Source organism: Parasteatoda tepidariorum, chromosome 5 (genome assembly GCF_982258835.1).
Source record: "Parasteatoda tepidariorum strain Cologne lab strain chromosome 5, Ptep-v5.0, whole genome shotgun sequence".
NCBI lineage: Eukaryota > Metazoa > Arthropoda > Arachnida > Araneae > Theridiidae > Parasteatoda > Parasteatoda tepidariorum.
The window spans coordinates 2,548,126-2,566,153 of record NC_141759.1 but is presented as its reverse complement, the minus strand read 5'-3'; the positions used below and the strand labels follow the sequence as shown (position 1 = coordinate 2,566,153).

Sequence of the window (18,028 nt, the reverse complement as noted above, 5' to 3'; positions counted from 1 at the left end):
TACCCTTAAAATCGCAAAATAATTTTTTTTTCTAGTTAAGGTAGTTAAAGTACAATTTTGTTAATTATTTATTTTGTTAATTATCGTGCCTTTTAATACAAAACTGTGAATTGAGTTTTTACATAATTACAAAAATATTAAGTTTCTTTTTACTAATAATTAACTTAAACAAATGGAAAATTGTTAACTTAAATCTGAAATATAAATAAAAAACATTAAATACATACGAAATACATCAACATAGTAACAAAAAAGATGAAGAAAAAAAATTACTTAAAAAAAAAACTGCAGCTTTTCTATTTTTAAACACATTACATTTTTAATAAAATTAAGCATTAGTATAGTTTTGTTCATAAAGGATTGCAGTTTGAACTTATTATAAAAACAACTACTACGAACAAATATAGAATTTGATTTTTGAAATTTAAATTAAATAAGATCTGTGAAAAATAATCTCAACTGAAAAAATTAAATTTAAAAATAAATTACTATTTTAAACACAAAATTAAAAAGCTTAGTAAATAACTATTTAAATAAAAGGAAAAAGAATTCCTATATTTAGAATTTAAATGTGATTTATCTGTTTCCATCTCAAGCTCCTACTAATGAACATAAATAACGTAAAAATTTTTTAATTGCTCTTTTTTCTTTCTTTTAATCATTTTACAGTGGAAAAGAGATTAAAATTTTTTATCTACTTCATAAAAATAAATTTTTACCCATATATATTTTTAAAAAAATTATTTTTTTTCTTTTTTGAAAAAGTTTTATACCTAAATTTTGAAGCAATAATTAAGGAATTAATTTAATAAGAAAATAACAACATATTTAATGAAATTTAATTTTACCTTAATATTTAAACAATAAGACTGCAAATAGTAAATATTCATAAAAAATTTATACTTACATTCAATAATAATATTAATTTATAAGATATGCTTTGAGTAACTAAGTACTTGTAAATTGGGAGGTGAGTGAAAAGAAACTGGACAGTCATATAGAGAAAACTACAGCTGTATGTGCATTGAGCCCTTTCCTTCCCTTTCTTAACGACATGGACAAAGATATTGTCTTTATTCTTAGAAAGAGCAAGAGAAAACGTGAGAAAAAGGCATTTCTAGATAAATACTTTTAAAGCACCCTGGATTTTTCAAGTTGACAGAAATTTCCGGGGTTTTGTCTGCTGTTTCACAAGATCAGAGTCGCAGGCATCATCCTTTTTTGTGCCTTTTCATGGTGTCGGTAACGGCATGCTCAAACAGACAACAGACTTGCCACTTTTCCGGGTGAATACTCGGAATCGAGTCGGAATGAGACACCCCTCTAACCGGGCTTAACGATGGGCCTGAGGGTAGCGGTTTGTAATTAACGATTATAAGAATAGAAAGCTCTTGAGAAATTAGGTACTTAAAAATATTTTTTCTTATTTTTAAGGGCTTTGGTAACAATTTATTAATTTTTTCGTATGGAACTGGAGAGCCGCAACTTTACATCAAAAGAGCCACCTGTGGCTCGCGAGCCACAGGTTGCCGACCACTGGCCTACATGAATGCATGCAGAGTGTCCCCTGAAGAAGTTTTGTATTGCATTTATGATTCCTTTTGTTGTTTTGCCATTTACTTTTCTATTTAATTATATTTATTTTTTTATATAAATAATGTGAATAAAGTAATAAAATAACTTACTAGAATTGCTAAATTAATTAAGGATGGTGGAGAAAATATTCTACATTTGGGAGAAGATCTGAAAAAGAAATAATCAGTAATATAATAACGGAAAACAATAATAGAAGTCAAATATAATCAGGCAATGCACACAAATTTAATTTAAAAAAATAAATAGATTTTCCTCCTTGCTCAGATAATAATATAAAAGAAAAACTAATCAAATGAAGGCATGTGATGATCTTAAAAACCATGAAAGATGTCCAACGAAGCTCTCATTAATTCAGTAATACTATCATGAATTTTATAGAACAGTGTAACAAAAAAAATATTTTTGTCATTTTTGGAAAAAGGTAACAAAATACATCAAACTACATGTGCCTCGGTTTTATGTTGTCTGTTAACTCGTATTCGTGTACCCTACGCTATCACACTTTCTACATCATTTTTTGCTGATTCGGGAAATTGCCAATACCAATAGTTTTAAATTATCTTAAAAAGGGTAACATAATTCCGAAATAATCTCACTTTATACTTTTTCCTAACAGATCAAATCCTTTTTTCACTAAAAAGCTTGCACAAACTTTTTCTGAACTTTCTTTTTTTTCTTTGAAAAAGGATACTTGTTTATTGGCTGATTGTGGCCTTTCTGACACTCTATCTAATTGTGAGAGAAGACCTCCTCTTTGAGTCAAAATCAGAAGGATGGTTATGGGAAACATGGGAGCTTGAATTGTGAAATTTGCAGTTGGAATTTTTTTAAGCAAGCGTCAATCCTTAAATCTTGATATTATCCAATCATTTAAAAAACATTACACTAAACAACAGAAAATCATTTCTTTTTCATGATTTCAGTGACCAGCAAAATGCTTCTAAATCACAAATAAATGTTCTAGAAGCACTGAATTTTATTTTCACAGCATTGAACAGTGTCCACTAAAATGCATTCTAAATGGGTTTAGTACAGCTTGTTGCGATTAATTGCATCTCATTATCAAAAAAATATTTTTTGACTCTTTAGAATAAAATTGCCTGTCTGAAGATCTTCCAAAATTGATAATGCATATGTCGACTGCAACACATATTTTTCAATTCCTTCAACATCTGATCAAATGCCTACTCCTGATGATAGAGATGAAAAGGAATGCAAAATATCAGAGACAACAAGAGTTTATAAGTATAAAAACTATGAAACATTTGCAAAAGTAAAACTTAAAGAAAATTTGCAAACACTAGTAAGTATTGAGAGGAATATTGTTGAAATGGTATCTAAAAAAAGAACAGTCAAAGATTATACATTTTTTAAAGTAGTTCATTTTTTAAGAGTCAATTTTTGAAAAATATACTTCGATTATTTTTACCCCAATTTTAAGTTATTCTGCTTCTTGCATTTTTAAACGCTAGTCCGACAGAAAACCGAAAATTGGAGTTTCTCTGTATAAAATCGACATGCTAGTCCATCCAGATCACAAATTTAAGTCATTGTTAGTCACTCTACTATCCTATCAAAGATTTTTTCAATTTTTTATTTTTTTATGCAGGAGAGTTTATTAAGGATGTGCTAACATTTGCATTCAAGTCAATAAAATTGCAAATATTTGATGTTTGAAGAATATTAGAATTAAATTGATATTTTAAAATTTTGAACTAGCAAAAATCTTGAAATAATCAAGAACTAAATCCATCATATTGTTGCTAAGATTATAATAATGGTGGAAGTTATCAAAACACCCAATTTAGATTTTCAACTAAATAGTTTAAGATACTTACATATATTTTTGAGTGACCAAGTGTTCTTGCCAAAATCCTATAGCTAAGCAAAGAGTAGAAAGTGGCAAAATTTTCTTGGTGTAGAAATAGAATTGTGTGAGACCTAAAAAGGACAAATGACAAATTTTAGAATTATCCATAAAATTAAAATTACTTCTGAAAAAGGAAATGAAGTATATTTATAGTTCCAGCATGCAGTAGAACTCAGACAGCACACCTGTGAGTGTTGTAGATTTATTTTGGCCTTTCAGATAAAAATATCGCTATAGATTCAGATATAATTTACTCTTTGACTTCTTAGTGTGGAAAAAAATTCATTCGGAAAAAGTGAAATATAAGAATGGTAGAAGCATACAGATATGTATAACATTATAGATCAAAGATTTGTTATAGATATATTTTTACATTGTATATATAGTTCAAATAATCCCAATTTCATATAAAAAGAAACTTTTAAGGATGAAATAAAAGATTATAAAGAGCATTTATTTAATCTTTTACATTAAACACGTCTGAGATATTTTCATGAGATTTTTAAACATGTCTGAGACTACATTCTCTGACTACTTTGATCACTTTTCCGTCCTTTTGGGTCAACATTTAAGGTAATTTGAAAGATAAACAGTGCTTTTTATTTTTTTAGAGCAAAAAATACTCATTTTTGCCCCACGCCAAACTATTACTTTCACAAGGTCACAATTTTTTGTAATAGCTTTTTTGAAGGGCATCCATTTTTGACTGTATTAATTTGGACTCCATGTAAAGTTATAAAAAAGCTCATACTTTAAAGTGAATTTTAAAAAAAATTCATATAAAAGAAAGTGGTAAGTATAAAGCAATGCAAAAGTTAGGGACACTTATACTGGTACACTTAGCATTTTCCAACTATTGAATCATCTGCTTTAAGTTCTTGATGAAATTTAAGAAATTTCTCCCCCTCAAGTCCTGTTGGCTGCCTCACCGTGGCGAGGGGGTGACCCTGAGTGGAACGGGCGATGTACGTCTGGAGTTTTACTCCTGGAAGGGTCACCCAAGGCGAGAAGGCCGTTCCATTACACTCAGCTAAAGTCAACAGGCGAAGGGGCCAAGTCAGACTTCTGCCAACTGGTGCTCCAGTCATAAGACTTCAGAAGCTGCACTATTACCCCAACCATGAAATTCATGTCTTGTTCTAACTCTCATACTGCCTCGATCGTCGCGCAGGATAAAAAAGGATCGCGTTTGTGGCTTTGGAAGCGGACCACGCTCGAAAAATATACTACCTTCCTCAAGTACTTCCAATGGAACTTTAAAAATCCTTCAATGTAACATCAATGGGATCTCAACCGCAGCCTCAAGAGTCAAACTAGACCAGGTGTTGGAACTTGCAAACACCCATGGGGTACAGATAGTTGCCCTCCAAGAAACCAAATTAAATAAATATGTGTCACTTAAAGTAAAGGGATATAACATCTTCCGTTGTGATAGACAAGGTAATGGAGGTGGCCTTACGTTTCTCATCAGAGACATTAATTATAGGAGCTTAGACACCAATAGCTCAATGGGATCAAATTCTGACCTTGAGACACAGGGTATCCAAGTAGCCTGGAGAGGTAAGCTGCTTAACATTATCAATCTTTATCATCCACCAAATAACAAAAATCTTCCAACTAATTTTTGCGATGGCTTTGTTGATAACACTATTTTCATAGGGGACCTTAATGCAAAGCACCCAATTTGGGGTTGCTCAGATCAAAATCAGAGAGGAAATGACCTCCTAAACTTACTGGATGATAGCGGCTTTACTTTACTCAATGATGGCGCTGCAACGCACTTTTCTTACAGTTACCACACTTCCGAGGCACTTGACATCGCCTTAGTAACCCCTGATATTTCTCCTGGCTGCAAATGGTCAGTGCTGGAGAACATTGGTAGTGACCACCTACCTATTCTGATTGAATTCTGTAAGCGACAACGACTACAAAAAACAAGCAGAAGGTATTGGAATTTCAAAAAGGCTGATTGGAGCAGTTACACTACAATGCTAGAAAATGAAACGACCACACCGCTTGAAGAGGATATAAATTGCAATTGGAAATCTTTCAAATATGCCATATTACAGATAGCTCGAAGGACAATTCCAAGAGGTAATGTGAAGAATTATATTCCTTTTTTCAACCATAATTCCCCTCAGTTAAAGCCGCTATTGGTCAAGAGGAATCAACTGATCACAGAGCTAACCAACTCTACTAATGTCCATTCTAGAATTGAGCTAAACAGGGTTAATGCTGACATCAGAAGATCCTATGCTGAAAACAAAAGATTGAAATGGTTGGAACTTTGCTCCAAGTTAGACTCGAGATCATCTGACACTAAACTTTGGAAACTAGTTAAGAGCCTCAATAAGGAACAACAACAACGTGAAAATTGTAACACCATAGTTGACGAAAATGGTAACCTTGCACAAGACGACAAAGCGGCTGCTAATCTTTTAGGATTATTTTATCAAGATACAAGCACCTTAAATTTTTCCAAGGAGAATTCAAAGGTAAAAAATAAGGCCATAAACGTTTTACATGGATGTCGCACATCTGCTACAAGAAACCCTATCTTCACAAGTAACTTTAATTTGCACGAATTGGAGTGTGCAATGAATGAAGCAAATCTTAACAAGTCCCCGGGACCGGACGGCATCCACGGACAAATGCTAAAACATCTGGGAAAGAAGTTTACGAGAAGATTCCTAGACATCATAAATCAATCTTGGCGTCTAGGACGCCTCCCCAATGAGTGGAAAAGAGCTATCATCATTCCGATCAGGAAACCCAATAAAGAAGCCAGCTCTCCCGATAGTTATAGGCCAATTGCACTCACCAGCACTGCTTGTAAGATTATGGAAAGGATGCTTTTAAATCGACTCATCTTTTTTCTTGATAGTCATAACCTACTCCCGAAGGAACAATACGGCTTTAGGACAGGACACAGTACTACTGATCAAGTACTATTCTTTGGACAGCGAATACGTGATGCCCACAATCACCTGCCCACAAAACATACTGCAGCTGTCTTTTTGGACTTGTCTAAGGCATTTGATAGAGTTTGGAAACAAAAACTTATTGTCAAACTCTTTACTTTCTTCAAAATTGATGGATTTGCCTTGCCATGGATTAATGATTTCTTGAAATTCAGACTTTTTAACGTCAAATTCAACAATGTTTTATCAGACACCTTTACTCAGCGGCAGGGACTTCCCCAAGGATCAGTTCTCAGCCCAACTCTGTTTTCTTTGTTTCTGGCTGGCATTGAGAGGGTCATTTCGAAGCGTTGTGAGGTAGGACTATTCGCTGACGACATCGTCTTATGGTGCTCTGATTCAGAAGTCAGCAATATCGAGAATCACCTTAATCTAACTTTAATGGAAATTCAAGAGTTTGCAAAGTGCAACAAATTGACCTTTAATCATTCAAAATCTTCTGTTAGTTTCTTCACTACTAACAAACGACTCTACAGATTTCAACCCAATATCCTACTGAATGGCCAAACTCTACTTGTTGAAAAACACCCCAGCTACTTGGGCTTCATTCTAGATCCTGAACTCACCAACAATAAGCATATAAACAACTTAGTGTTGAAAAGTAGGAAGAGACTTAAAATCCTAAAGTATATTGCTGGGCGAGATTGGGGCGCTGACGCTACCACCTTAAGAGCCACATATCTTGCACTCATCAGACCAATCCTGGAATATGGAGCACCAGTCTATAGTTGTGCATCTGCTTCAAACCTCCAACGACTTGAACGAGTCCAGCTTTCTGCTGCTCGCATTATTACTGGACTCAGAAACAGTTGTCCAAATGACATTGTCTTGTTTGAGGCCGACCTCCAGCCTCTAGGTCTCAGAAGAAATTATCTCCTTACTAAATACTTTAATAAGCTCTCTAGCCTTGGACACCAAAACAGAACAGCAGATTATCTACGAAGGTGGAGCAGCAACCAAAGACTAAAGAAGAACAGCCCACTTAGCCAGGCCATAGTTAACAACGTACTTGCTGGAAATGTCGAGGATTGCCTTAATAAACAATTCATTGACCCAACTGAAGGACTACCTGGTGTTTATTTCCATCAACACCTTTCATCACAAGTTAACAAGAAGCTGGATCACCCGGAATTGCTTAAGCAACTTGCTTTAGAGGTTATTAATACCATCCCCAAACAATCAATACTGGTGTACACAGACGGAAGCAAGACGGACACATCATCATCTGGCAGTGGTGTCTACATCAAATCAAGTAATCACTCCCTCAACATCTCCAAAAGGAATCCTGATTTCTGCTCGGTGTTTAGAAGTGAACTCATTGCTATTGATACTGCCCTGGATTCTCTTCTAACACTACAGGATCAAAATAACATCTGGATCCTCTCTGACAGCCTCAGCTCCATACATTACTTAACGCATTGGAGGAAGATGAGAGACAAAACAGGTGCTTCAATCCTACAAAAAATTAAAATCCTCTCACGATTGCGTGAAGTCCACCTCCAATGGATCCCTTCTCACGTTGGGGTTCTGGGCAATGACATCGCCGACACTCTGGCTAAGGAGGGGACGAAAGAAAATCTGATAAGTCCAAATTCCCTCACCTTCATGGAGCTGGCATCAAAAAAGAAAAAAGAAGACCTCGCTTCCTGGCTCGTACCCCCCAAACATCACTGGTACCAGAGTACCAGTCCAGGAGGTGCACTCAACATTCGGTGCAACCACAAGGACCAGACTGCACTTACCAGGCTTATCAGCGGCCACCTTAAGTCCCTTTCTTTTGAGGGTAGTATTAAAATCTACCCTAACTGCCCCAGGTGCCACAACATGCAGGCTTCCCCCCAACATATCCTAGACTGTCTTGGTCTGGACAAAAGGGACATTCTTAATAACACACTTATGGTGGCCGACTTCCTCCGGGTGATGAATTTCATGGACATAGTTTAGCCCTGCTAATTTTGGGGATAAGGAAGAAGAAGAAGAAGAAGAAGAAACTTCTGCAAACAGTTATTTTTACCATTTTCAGTTCACTAATACAAGAAAAACATTCTTGATGTGCAAAAGTAGACAGCTAAGAAATAAGTATGATTTTTCTAATATAATGCCAACAAACACATATTTAAAGTCTTATCTATAATAAAACCAAGTCTAAAAGAAATAGATTTGCTACAACCAAAGTGAATATAATTTTTTAGTATGAAAATCAATTAAACATTCAACAATTTCATTTATTTATTATTCGAAAAGTGAACAATGTGATATTTTATTCAAAAAACATGACTGAATATCGAATATAAATATGTTGAATTCTCTAAAATACATTGCAAATACATACAAATTCAAAAAAATAAAGTAATAAAATTTAATTCTTGTAGAATAAAGTATTTGAATTTCAGTAAAATATATTACTGATTTTATACTTAATTATTCTAATCAAACGGTAAAATAATTAATAAGCCATTTGATAGATAAATACAAAAAAAGAAGTAAATTAATTTGCAGCTAAGATGAAGACATAATTTTACCGGGAATCGTATAACTAATTATTTAGATCAGCAAATTTCATAGAATACCAAATAAAAATTGAATATTCTGGGAATTGAGCCTCTTTATTACATTTTTTTTCCTTAATGAAAAGACTATACTTGATATCATTGTGCCCAAAAAACCATGCAAGAAATATGCATCTCTTGTAAATTTTCAGAATTGCATAAAAAAAATTTTACAATTTAATTCTTTTGATACAAGGTTGAACTTTTAATAAAAGTCAACATTGCTTTAAATTTTATTTTATCTGACATCATAAGAAAACAAAAACTGAAAGAAAAAAATTATAATTTTACTATAATTATAGTTTTTTTTTAAAAGGTTAATATTAACAAATAAAGATTAATATTTTTTTAAAGAACAACTACTATAACTATATGAACTATTTAATTACTTGAAAACTAATTTCAAATTTAAAAGTGCGACAAGTTGTTTATTTGTTACATTAAAGAATACTAGAATAATATTAATAGCAAAAATGATACTTTTGCAGATTTTATTTATAAAAATTTTAAAAAAAGTTAAATAAAATATGCAATTATTAAAGTCGAAAACGAGAAAGAAATTTAAAAAAAATTCTATATTTTAGCAAATATTTAGCAAACAATAAGAATTTTTTTTCCATATGTGTGACATTGAGAGAGCTATTGTGATCATGTATTTTAAAATCCCCCTCAAAAATTAGACCCTTGACATGCCCATGCTTTAAATTCTACATCCTTACACAAAAAATACATGTTTTAGTATGCTCAACCACCCCTCCACAACTGTCTTATAATCGTAAAGTTAACCTGCATAAATTTTGCTCTTAAGATCAACATGAAAGATTTCATTATATCAGGTAATATTTTTAATATAAGTTAATGGCCCAATTTCACAGCACATAATAATAATAAAGGATTAAGTTAAAAGAAATATATACCCTTATCAGAAGATATCAGAGGTTCATTATCTCCACTCATCAGAACAGTCGCAGAATCAATGACATTCACTATTGCTTCCCACGTTGCCATGGCAACAGGAGGCTCTTGACAAGGAAACAGAGATCGGTTGTTAACAGCAGCTCCATAGGTAAAAACGGAAGGCCTTTAGAAAAAAGAAGAAAAACATTTATTTTGAAAAAAAAATCATAACAAAATTTTAAACTAGTATGATAAAGTTATTGCTTATTACTTAGCAATTAAGTAAAATAAAAACTCAAAGTTAAATTTTAATACCAATTTAAAATTTTTTTATTTAATTGTAGGCAGTATTAGAAATTTTAAAAAAAAACTGGTTTCTTTTTGATAATGTCTCGTTTTTAACTTACAGGTCGCTTATCTGCTTGAAGCATAGCTCTCTCAACATAAAAGTCTCTTTATGATATTTATTAAGAAAAGAATTCAAAATAATTCAAGCAATTGAAAACAATACTTCCAGTGGAAAAACGCGCTTAAGCGGCTGAGAATTCAAAAGGAATTTAAACAAAAGAAACAATGAAATATGAAAAAATGAATAAATATGACAACCGAAGCTGACGTCTTTAGGGGGTACCAGCTACGGAAGCCATAAAAGCAAAACTTTTTCTATCGAGAGAGCAAAACAAATGTTTAAATTGCTCTCTCTGTACCCCCAAAGGTTTTGCCTAAAGTCCAGGAAGAGAATACAATACAAAATATAAAATACATAAAGCAAATACAGAAGTATAAAATCAAGACAAATACATAAGAATAATATGCACAAAAGCATACTTGAAATTAAAATTCAATTACCAAATATCACTACCGACCGCCAGACACAACTAAATTAAAATAAACATAAAAACAATGCCCCTAATTTGCGCAGAAGCCTAATTTCTCTTCCTGGACTTGGGCAAAATCTTTGGGGGTACAGAGAGAGAGAGCAATTTAGACATTTGTCGTACTCTCTCGATAGAAAAGGTTTTGCTTTTATGGCTTCTGGAGCTGGTACCTCCAGAAGATGTCAGCTTCGGTTGTCATATTTATTCCTTTTTTATTGCTTCTTGTGTTTTATGATATTTATTTTGATTTGATATAAATAAATTGATGGTATAAGTTTTTGTAAAGCGATTTATCTTGTAGTAGTCTCAGACTAGTGGACCACCTAAATGATTTTAAACAATGGCAAGTATTTAAAATTGGCATTATAGCATTAGCCAACTAACATGTGATAGAATTAAAATTTTTACACTGAATTGCAAATGAGTGCTCTGCTTGTTAACAAATTAAATTGAATAATGAGGAAGTTTTTGGTATTCCTGAATATTTTAAAACAAGGACTAACAGAAATGGAAGAAAAAGGAATTCGGCATCTAAACAAAATATTAGCATTTATTTTATTTTTTAATAAATTTAAAAAGTTTTCAAATAAAATTTATAAAAAAGAAAATAAAAACTATGCAAACTCTTTCAATATGTGTGCTTACATTGAAAGCAATCACAAATTAGCAAAAACGACTGCATACACTAGTTGCATACCCGCCAACTCTTCCAGTTTTTCCTGAAGACTTTATTTTCATATTTAATGAGGGGGTAAAATTTATAGAATTACATTTTATTCTTCTTTAAATAAATAGAGTTTAAAGTGATTTTGACAACCATTACATTTAATTAATTTATACATGCATATAATTGGCTTGTTATCTCCCCTTACAACAATTTTACTTTTGGCCCCAGTTGGGTTCAAAATTGGTTACTACAGGTCCCATAAGAACATGCACTGAGGGACCCATATTGGAATGTCTAGATTTTTCAATATTGGTTTTAGAATTACTTTCACTATTGGAGCAAGATTTATTTTTATCTAGGATCAATATTGAAACATTTTAACATCCCAATTTTTACCCAACATTATAAGTCTATAAAGGTCCAACATATAAGATTATATTGACCCATTATTGAAAGCCATTCTAGGACCAATATTGAAAAATCTACAAAAAACCCAATGTTTATCCAACATTATGAGTCTATAAAGGTCCTACATAGAATATAATATTGGTCTATTATTGAAAGTGTTCTCTAAAAGTGTTCTTAAGTGTCGGTTAAATTTTAACGAAACACCAGCATGCAATCTAAATTTAATTGGTCTTTCTCTAACACTAGGAAAACACTTTTTTGAAAAGCGCAGAAGTTGGCAAGTATACAGTTGGTAAATTGTCACATTTTGCAAAGATAAATTTGCAATTTTAAAATTGTTTGACACTCCACTGGGTGAGATTTTATATCTGGTTAACTATAGTGAGAAATTTGAGAAATTAATGTGAACATACTTTCCATCTTGATCTTTTACCCAAAGTAAGGATGGACATGAAGGCAGTGTTTGGTATGAAATTTTGATGACTTTCGGAAAACAAAACTTGCATGATCTTTTAGCAGTCCATATCTTAAGAGACCATTCGCTCAATTGAAAGCATAATGAACTGGTTGCAGAGTGTAGTGATGCATCCAAGTTATTAAACTTAAAACTGTCAACTTCACTCACCGATAAATCGACCTCCGCCACACTATTCACCTGTACCTGATGGCAATCTAAAATGAAGAGAAATGAAGATGTCCCAGAATTGAGCATATTTCGTTCTGAAGATGTTCCTTCGAAGCCATCGGCACATTTACACGTCTGTTCACTTTCAGTAGGAACAGGTTCCAAAAATAAAATAACATTGCAGATAAAACATTTTTCCTCAAATTTACACTCAAATTTGAAATTGTAATGACGGATTAAAATGTCACACACATTAGATAATAGGGGCAAATCCTCATCCATTACTCACATGTTTGTGTCACTGCATTTGTTAAAAAAAATTTATACTCAGCCCAAGTTCAGTTTCATATTTACTCACAGTTCAAAACAGTTTATCAAATATCAAGATCAACTAACAATTTTTAATACAAATGTTTTTATTCAGGTTCAAAAGGGGTGGCAGATAAAAATGTCATTGACTCTGTATAATAATGGCAAGTTTTTGTGCATCAGTGTACTATTTTCAAGTATAGTTAATTAATATAAATATAACATACGATCAGAGTTTTTGAATTTTCTCGCAGTTCATAGTTGATAAGAAGCTAAACAAACATTAAAAGGCACATATTAGTAACATTCCGAAAATAAATAAAAAAAAATTAAATAAATATTACGATTTTGAACTCATTGTTCATAATTCATCGTTGAAAGCTCAGGACTAGATGAGGATTTTTCTTTGGATGGATAAGTAAGTGCTTTCATTTCAATATCGGAGGAAATCTCATGCTTCTTCTTTAAAGTCACACCGGCTCTGTATCCGAGGGCACCACCGCTGGCAACGCACGCCGCAGTTCCAACAAGCTTAAAACCAACAGCCATTCCCACTGGGCCAAGCAATATGCCACCCGCTATGGCTCCAACTAATGGAAAAGTGGCAGCTTTTAGAAGAGAAGCCTTCTTCAAATAATGAACACCTTCTTGAACATTCTCATGAGCCTCTTCAACGTTACTCTGTATGGTGTTGACTTTTTCTTTTTGGGTGAATACAAATGATGCAAATTTAGTGATGAGACAGTGCACTTCTAGAAGCTCCTTCCTTAAGAAAGACCAATCCGGGAACGCAGACTTAGATGCATGAAATTCCTCTACAGATGAAGTGAGGTAAGCAGTTACAGGCTGTGACTGATTATCCTCAGGTGGTGCTTCACACTCTTGGTCTAGGTGGCAGACCAATTTAGGAAATTCAGGTTTGTTATCTGTGTTTATATCTGGTATTGGTTCATCAGCATCAGGGTGCAATTCTGCGAACTGTGCAATGGCCTCAACAGCTTCTTTTATGGAGTCTTTGATGGCATCATAAAAAAAATCCTGATCTTTATCTTCGACTTTGGTATACAGTTCCTCTAATTCGTACAAATCGGCTTTCAAAAGTTTCAAAGACCTCACTGCCTCGATTTGCTCGGCTCGGAGGCCAGAAAGAGACTTTTTACTTTTCAAAAGTTCGATGTTTTCACTTTTTTCTCTGAGAAGCTGTAAGTGCAGAGGAAGAGCTACAGTAACAATTTGCTCTACGGCTCGCTTGATTCTTTTGTAAGGAACTTTACGCTGATTTGTTTCTGCTGAAATAGTTGATCCATTTTTCAGAGAAGTCATAATAATGCTTCAGTTGGTGGCGTAAGTAAAGCAAAAACCTATAAAAGAATTTTATATTTAAATAATAAAAAATACAAGGATGTTTGTCAAAAGTTAATTATTCTTATCAAATCATAGTACGTTTCTCCAAAACCTCTTTCTGTATTGTTATACCTATTAAAGATAAATTATCATATGGAATTGCTCAGATGATTATGACTGTATTGTGATACCTATTGCAAATTAATTATTAAATGGAATTTAACTAATTTTTTTCATCTCATAAAAAGGTATCAAAGACCATTCAATGTAATTGACCAACAGCTCAACATATTAACATTTAAATACATAAATAAACAATTTTATTCTTTTCCTCAATCCCAACAACCTTTTGTGGGTCAGAGGGTCATATCGGCATGTTAGTGAACAGCGATAGCTTAGTGTTATAGGCACTGAGTTTTGTGAAAGACTGCGGTTTAATCCTCAATGAGCCCACCTAACATCAGATCAATGGATACTAGCATGTCTTAACCTTAAAGACCCTCTGGCCTGGCCTACAACAGGCTGTGGCAGTAATGGGTTACTACTTTTTATTAAATCAGTCATCTCAAATTTCACTGATAACTGGCTGGCATTAAGATTTATCTCACTGGCATATTCTATGAATTTAAAATTTCCAAATCAGTACCTATTTATTCCCACTACAATGGCATCCAAATGGTTTTTGTACTCACAAAAGATTTATACAAATACAGATCTTGGTATAAAGTGAACACTCAGTTGTAGTGAACTTTTTTAGTGGTTCCATCCAAACTACCATTTCGATAATGTTAATTTAAATGCTTATAGTGAACAGCTGAAAAATTGGTACTGCAGTTATAGTAAACTCAAATTTCATTGCTGCAATTTTTTGTCAGTCTTATAACTTTAAACTTGCAGGTCAACACAGCTCACCCTATTCAGAATGTGGAAAGTGCATTATGCACATATTTCAACCTCCATATACAACTTCTGTGTAGTAATCCATGATTAATGGCATTATTCGGAGCCTGAAATCATAGAAGGGTATAACTGGTAACCACCAATAGAAAGACAAGACCTCTACATAATTTTTTTTTTTTTTAAATAGCAAGCTTAAAATCCATTAAGCACCTTGACAATTGTATATGACAAAGGAATATCCTCTCTTTTAGAATTTTTTTTTTTTTTTTTTTTTTTAGTTTCTCATAGAAATCTTAAGGATATTTCCAGATCATGATATGCCTAGCGAATTACAAATAAAGGTGCCAAATTGGGGTGGATCCTAGAATAGCCCATCCTGTGGCGATTTTTTGAAATCTCGCCAAACTAGGTTTCACTGTGGTTGATTGGTATATATTTTGTCCTGTATGTAAGAGAAAAATCAAAATAAAGGTAAGTTAATTTTTATTTAAACTGTTTTCTAATAATAAAAAAATAACTTTGATCCAAGTAATAATTGCCAACTTGGCTGAAGATTTCAAAAAGCTGCCCAGGAGTGGGCTATTCTAGAATTTTACAACAAATTGATTTTTAACCTGCAATTTTCAGAGAGAAAAAAAACTAGTAGAGGTTTGGCCAGGGGAGGCTACTAGTTACACTCTTCGTGTCAATTTCCACCAATGATGTTTTTTTCTTCTTTTTTTTTTAGTTTTCTGGCTGGCCACTATCCAGAAGTCTTGGAGATTATTCTTCTCCTTAAATCAAGTTCCGTAAATCTTTCCTTGTTAAGCACGAATCAAAGCAATCATTTTAGTTTTAAAATTTTTAGATACTTAATTTCTAAAAATAAATTTTTCGAAGAACTTTTTCTGTGAGAGTTCAATGCATAATAAATGAAATATCTTCTGATATTCAATTTTCTAACATATTCACTATAATGACTATCATCGAGTTAAATATTATCAAGTTAACTAAAAATTACTCACGATTAAAAATACTTCTAACAAGATACTATTCGATTTAAAATAAATATCGGAGTAAAATGGTATAAAATAGGTTTTGTATATATAAAAAAAACACAGCGGGAAACGTTTTATAAAAATCCATTCATTTTTATTCCACTGATTAATAAATGACGATACTAGGTTAATAGCTTTCAATATGACGAAATGAACAATGCGTCGTTATCTGAATGAAATTAATATTTTTTCCTTAATATAAATTTAATTGAGTTACATAACGGTTCAAACTTACATATCAGTTCAACCATTAATGAAGTGAGCAGATATTATGATGTTTTTTAAAGAAAATAGTTTCGTTTTCTCCTTTAAATCCAGATAAATTTATAATTTTAATAAAGAAATCATTTTCTCAATTTATCAGAAGAAACACTTTTGTTTATTTACCTTTACATATGGTAGAAGTTGTAGTTATTTTCAGTTCATAAACGAAATCTTTTACCTCACATCTGGCAACACTTTCACTCACAACTGGCAAGTATCTAAGAGAGCTATAAGCAAAACAATTTTTAATGACATATGATTCTATCTCTCATTTATTTTCATTAAAAAATCGTACACATTGAAATAGGTTTTGGATTGTGATTGTTACAAAAATAATGTCTGGAAAAGTGAATAGAATGAGATATCGGAAAGAAAAGGGCGAAATCGTTGCTTATAGTGAGGCAGCTGTTCGTCACAATTTAGTTCTTCTGGAATATTGTCGTACATCTATGGCTGCTTTATCCGGAAGCACTGCTGGTATTTTAGGTCTTACGGGCTTATTTGGATTCGCATTTTACTTCATAACTGCTATTATGCTCTGGTTATTTTTATTGGCGAAAGCTGGCATTGACTGGGAAAAGTATTTCAGAAGTCGTACGCAGCTGCTAACCAGCGGATTTTTTGGTGGACTGATCACTTACATATTGTTCTGGACTTTTCTTTATGGAATGGTTCACGTTTATTAGAATTACTGCTAAAAATGAAACTGTATATTTTGTTCCACTATTTATTATCAACCGTTTACTTTGTAATAAATGGGTTTTGAAAATTTTATTTATCAAACTTTAATCAATTACCTATTGACTGTTTTCAATGTACATTGTTGATTTCTTAAAATTTTTTAATAATATTGCTCGTTTTGCAAGATTTCATAATCAGTCATAGGAATTTTAAATTAATAATGTGAAAGCTTAGTCATGTGCAACATTATTAACCTATTTCTGGGTGGTAGAACAGTTTTGTATGTTATAATTCCTGCTTGCAAAGATTGTTAAAAAAAAAAAATGCAATAAATAATGATATTCTGGTAATTTGATTGTTTTTCCACTGATTAACTTTATACCTCTGTTATATGCCTGAGGCTACAAAATCTGTTTGATTATCACTTGGAAAGGTTGAGTTCAATATTATATGAAAATAAAATGATATTTGATACAAATTGCTTCATGAAGTTTTATGTGATGAAAAAGTGCAAAGCCATTCTAGGGATATTTTTGATACAAAGCCAGTCAGGAGATATATGATCTGTCGCCGCTACTGCAATCACCAAGAAACCAAATTAATTAAAGGGTAGAAGTTTGGCCCAGGGTGTCTATGAATTATACCCTTCAAGTTAGTCCTCTTCTAGATGTTTTTTTTTTTTTTTAGTTTATGGTCAAGATACTTTTAGGAAGGAATATCTTTTTGTAAGAGTTTTGAAATTAAAACAAAAATTTTTAAATTTCAAGAATAAAGTTCGTTTTATGTGGCGTACACGAAAAAATTTTTATACAATTTAAAGGAAAATCATTAATTGATAAGTATCTCTAAAAAATCATTTTATCATTACTCAATACAATAACTGGTTTTATATTAGTAAAAAAAGGCATCTATTTCCTAGAATTATAAAAATATAGGTATATTCTAATCAGTATTTTTTAATTCTTTAAATAAATGTGTTTTTCCAATAATCTATAAACTCCAGGTTAACAAGACACCTTAAC

The 18,028-nt window shown here is 32.4% G+C and overlaps 3 protein-coding genes across 7 annotated transcripts in view; 1 reads left to right on the top strand and 2 right to left on the bottom strand.

Moving 5' to 3' along the window:
* Positions 1–13,264, bottom strand: part of LOC107437810 (aminopeptidase O) — a 71,890-nt gene extending 58,626 nt beyond the window's left edge. For 4 of the 5 annotated variants that reach the window (XR_015433578.1, XM_087163116.1, XM_087163118.1 and 1 more), the window contains exons 1-4: positions 12,260–12,753; positions 9,914–10,077; positions 3,435–3,537; positions 1,686–1,743 (exon numbers count right to left, since the gene is read on the bottom strand). Coding sequence is in view for 4 of the 5 variants with exons in the window: in XM_087163116.1 (XP_087019242.1) it covers positions 1,686–1,743; positions 3,435–3,537; positions 9,914–10,077; positions 12,260–12,753 (819 nt within the window). In the remaining variant the exon portion in view is untranslated. Of the gene's footprint in view, positions 1–1,685; positions 1,744–3,434; positions 3,538–9,913; positions 10,078–12,259; positions 12,754–13,124 lie in introns of those variants that run through there. The other variant, XM_087163119.1, reaches the window with a different exon arrangement.
* Positions 12,870–14,103, bottom strand: Syx17 (syntaxin 17). The gene has a single exon (XM_087163120.1). It carries the CDS (start codon positions 14,101–14,103, stop codon positions 13,135–13,137), a length of 969 nt encoding a protein of 322 aa, XP_087019246.1. The 3' UTR covers positions 12,870–13,134.
* A 2,471-nt stretch (positions 14,104–16,574) lies between these two features.
* EMC6 (ER membrane protein complex subunit 6) lies at positions 16,575–17,099 on the top strand. Its single transcript, XM_087163121.1, has one exon. It carries the CDS (start codon positions 16,661–16,663, stop codon positions 17,009–17,011), a length of 351 nt encoding a protein of 116 aa, XP_087019247.1. The 5' UTR covers positions 16,575–16,660; the 3' UTR covers positions 17,012–17,099.
* The last annotated feature ends 929 nt before the right edge of the window (positions 17,100–18,028 follow it).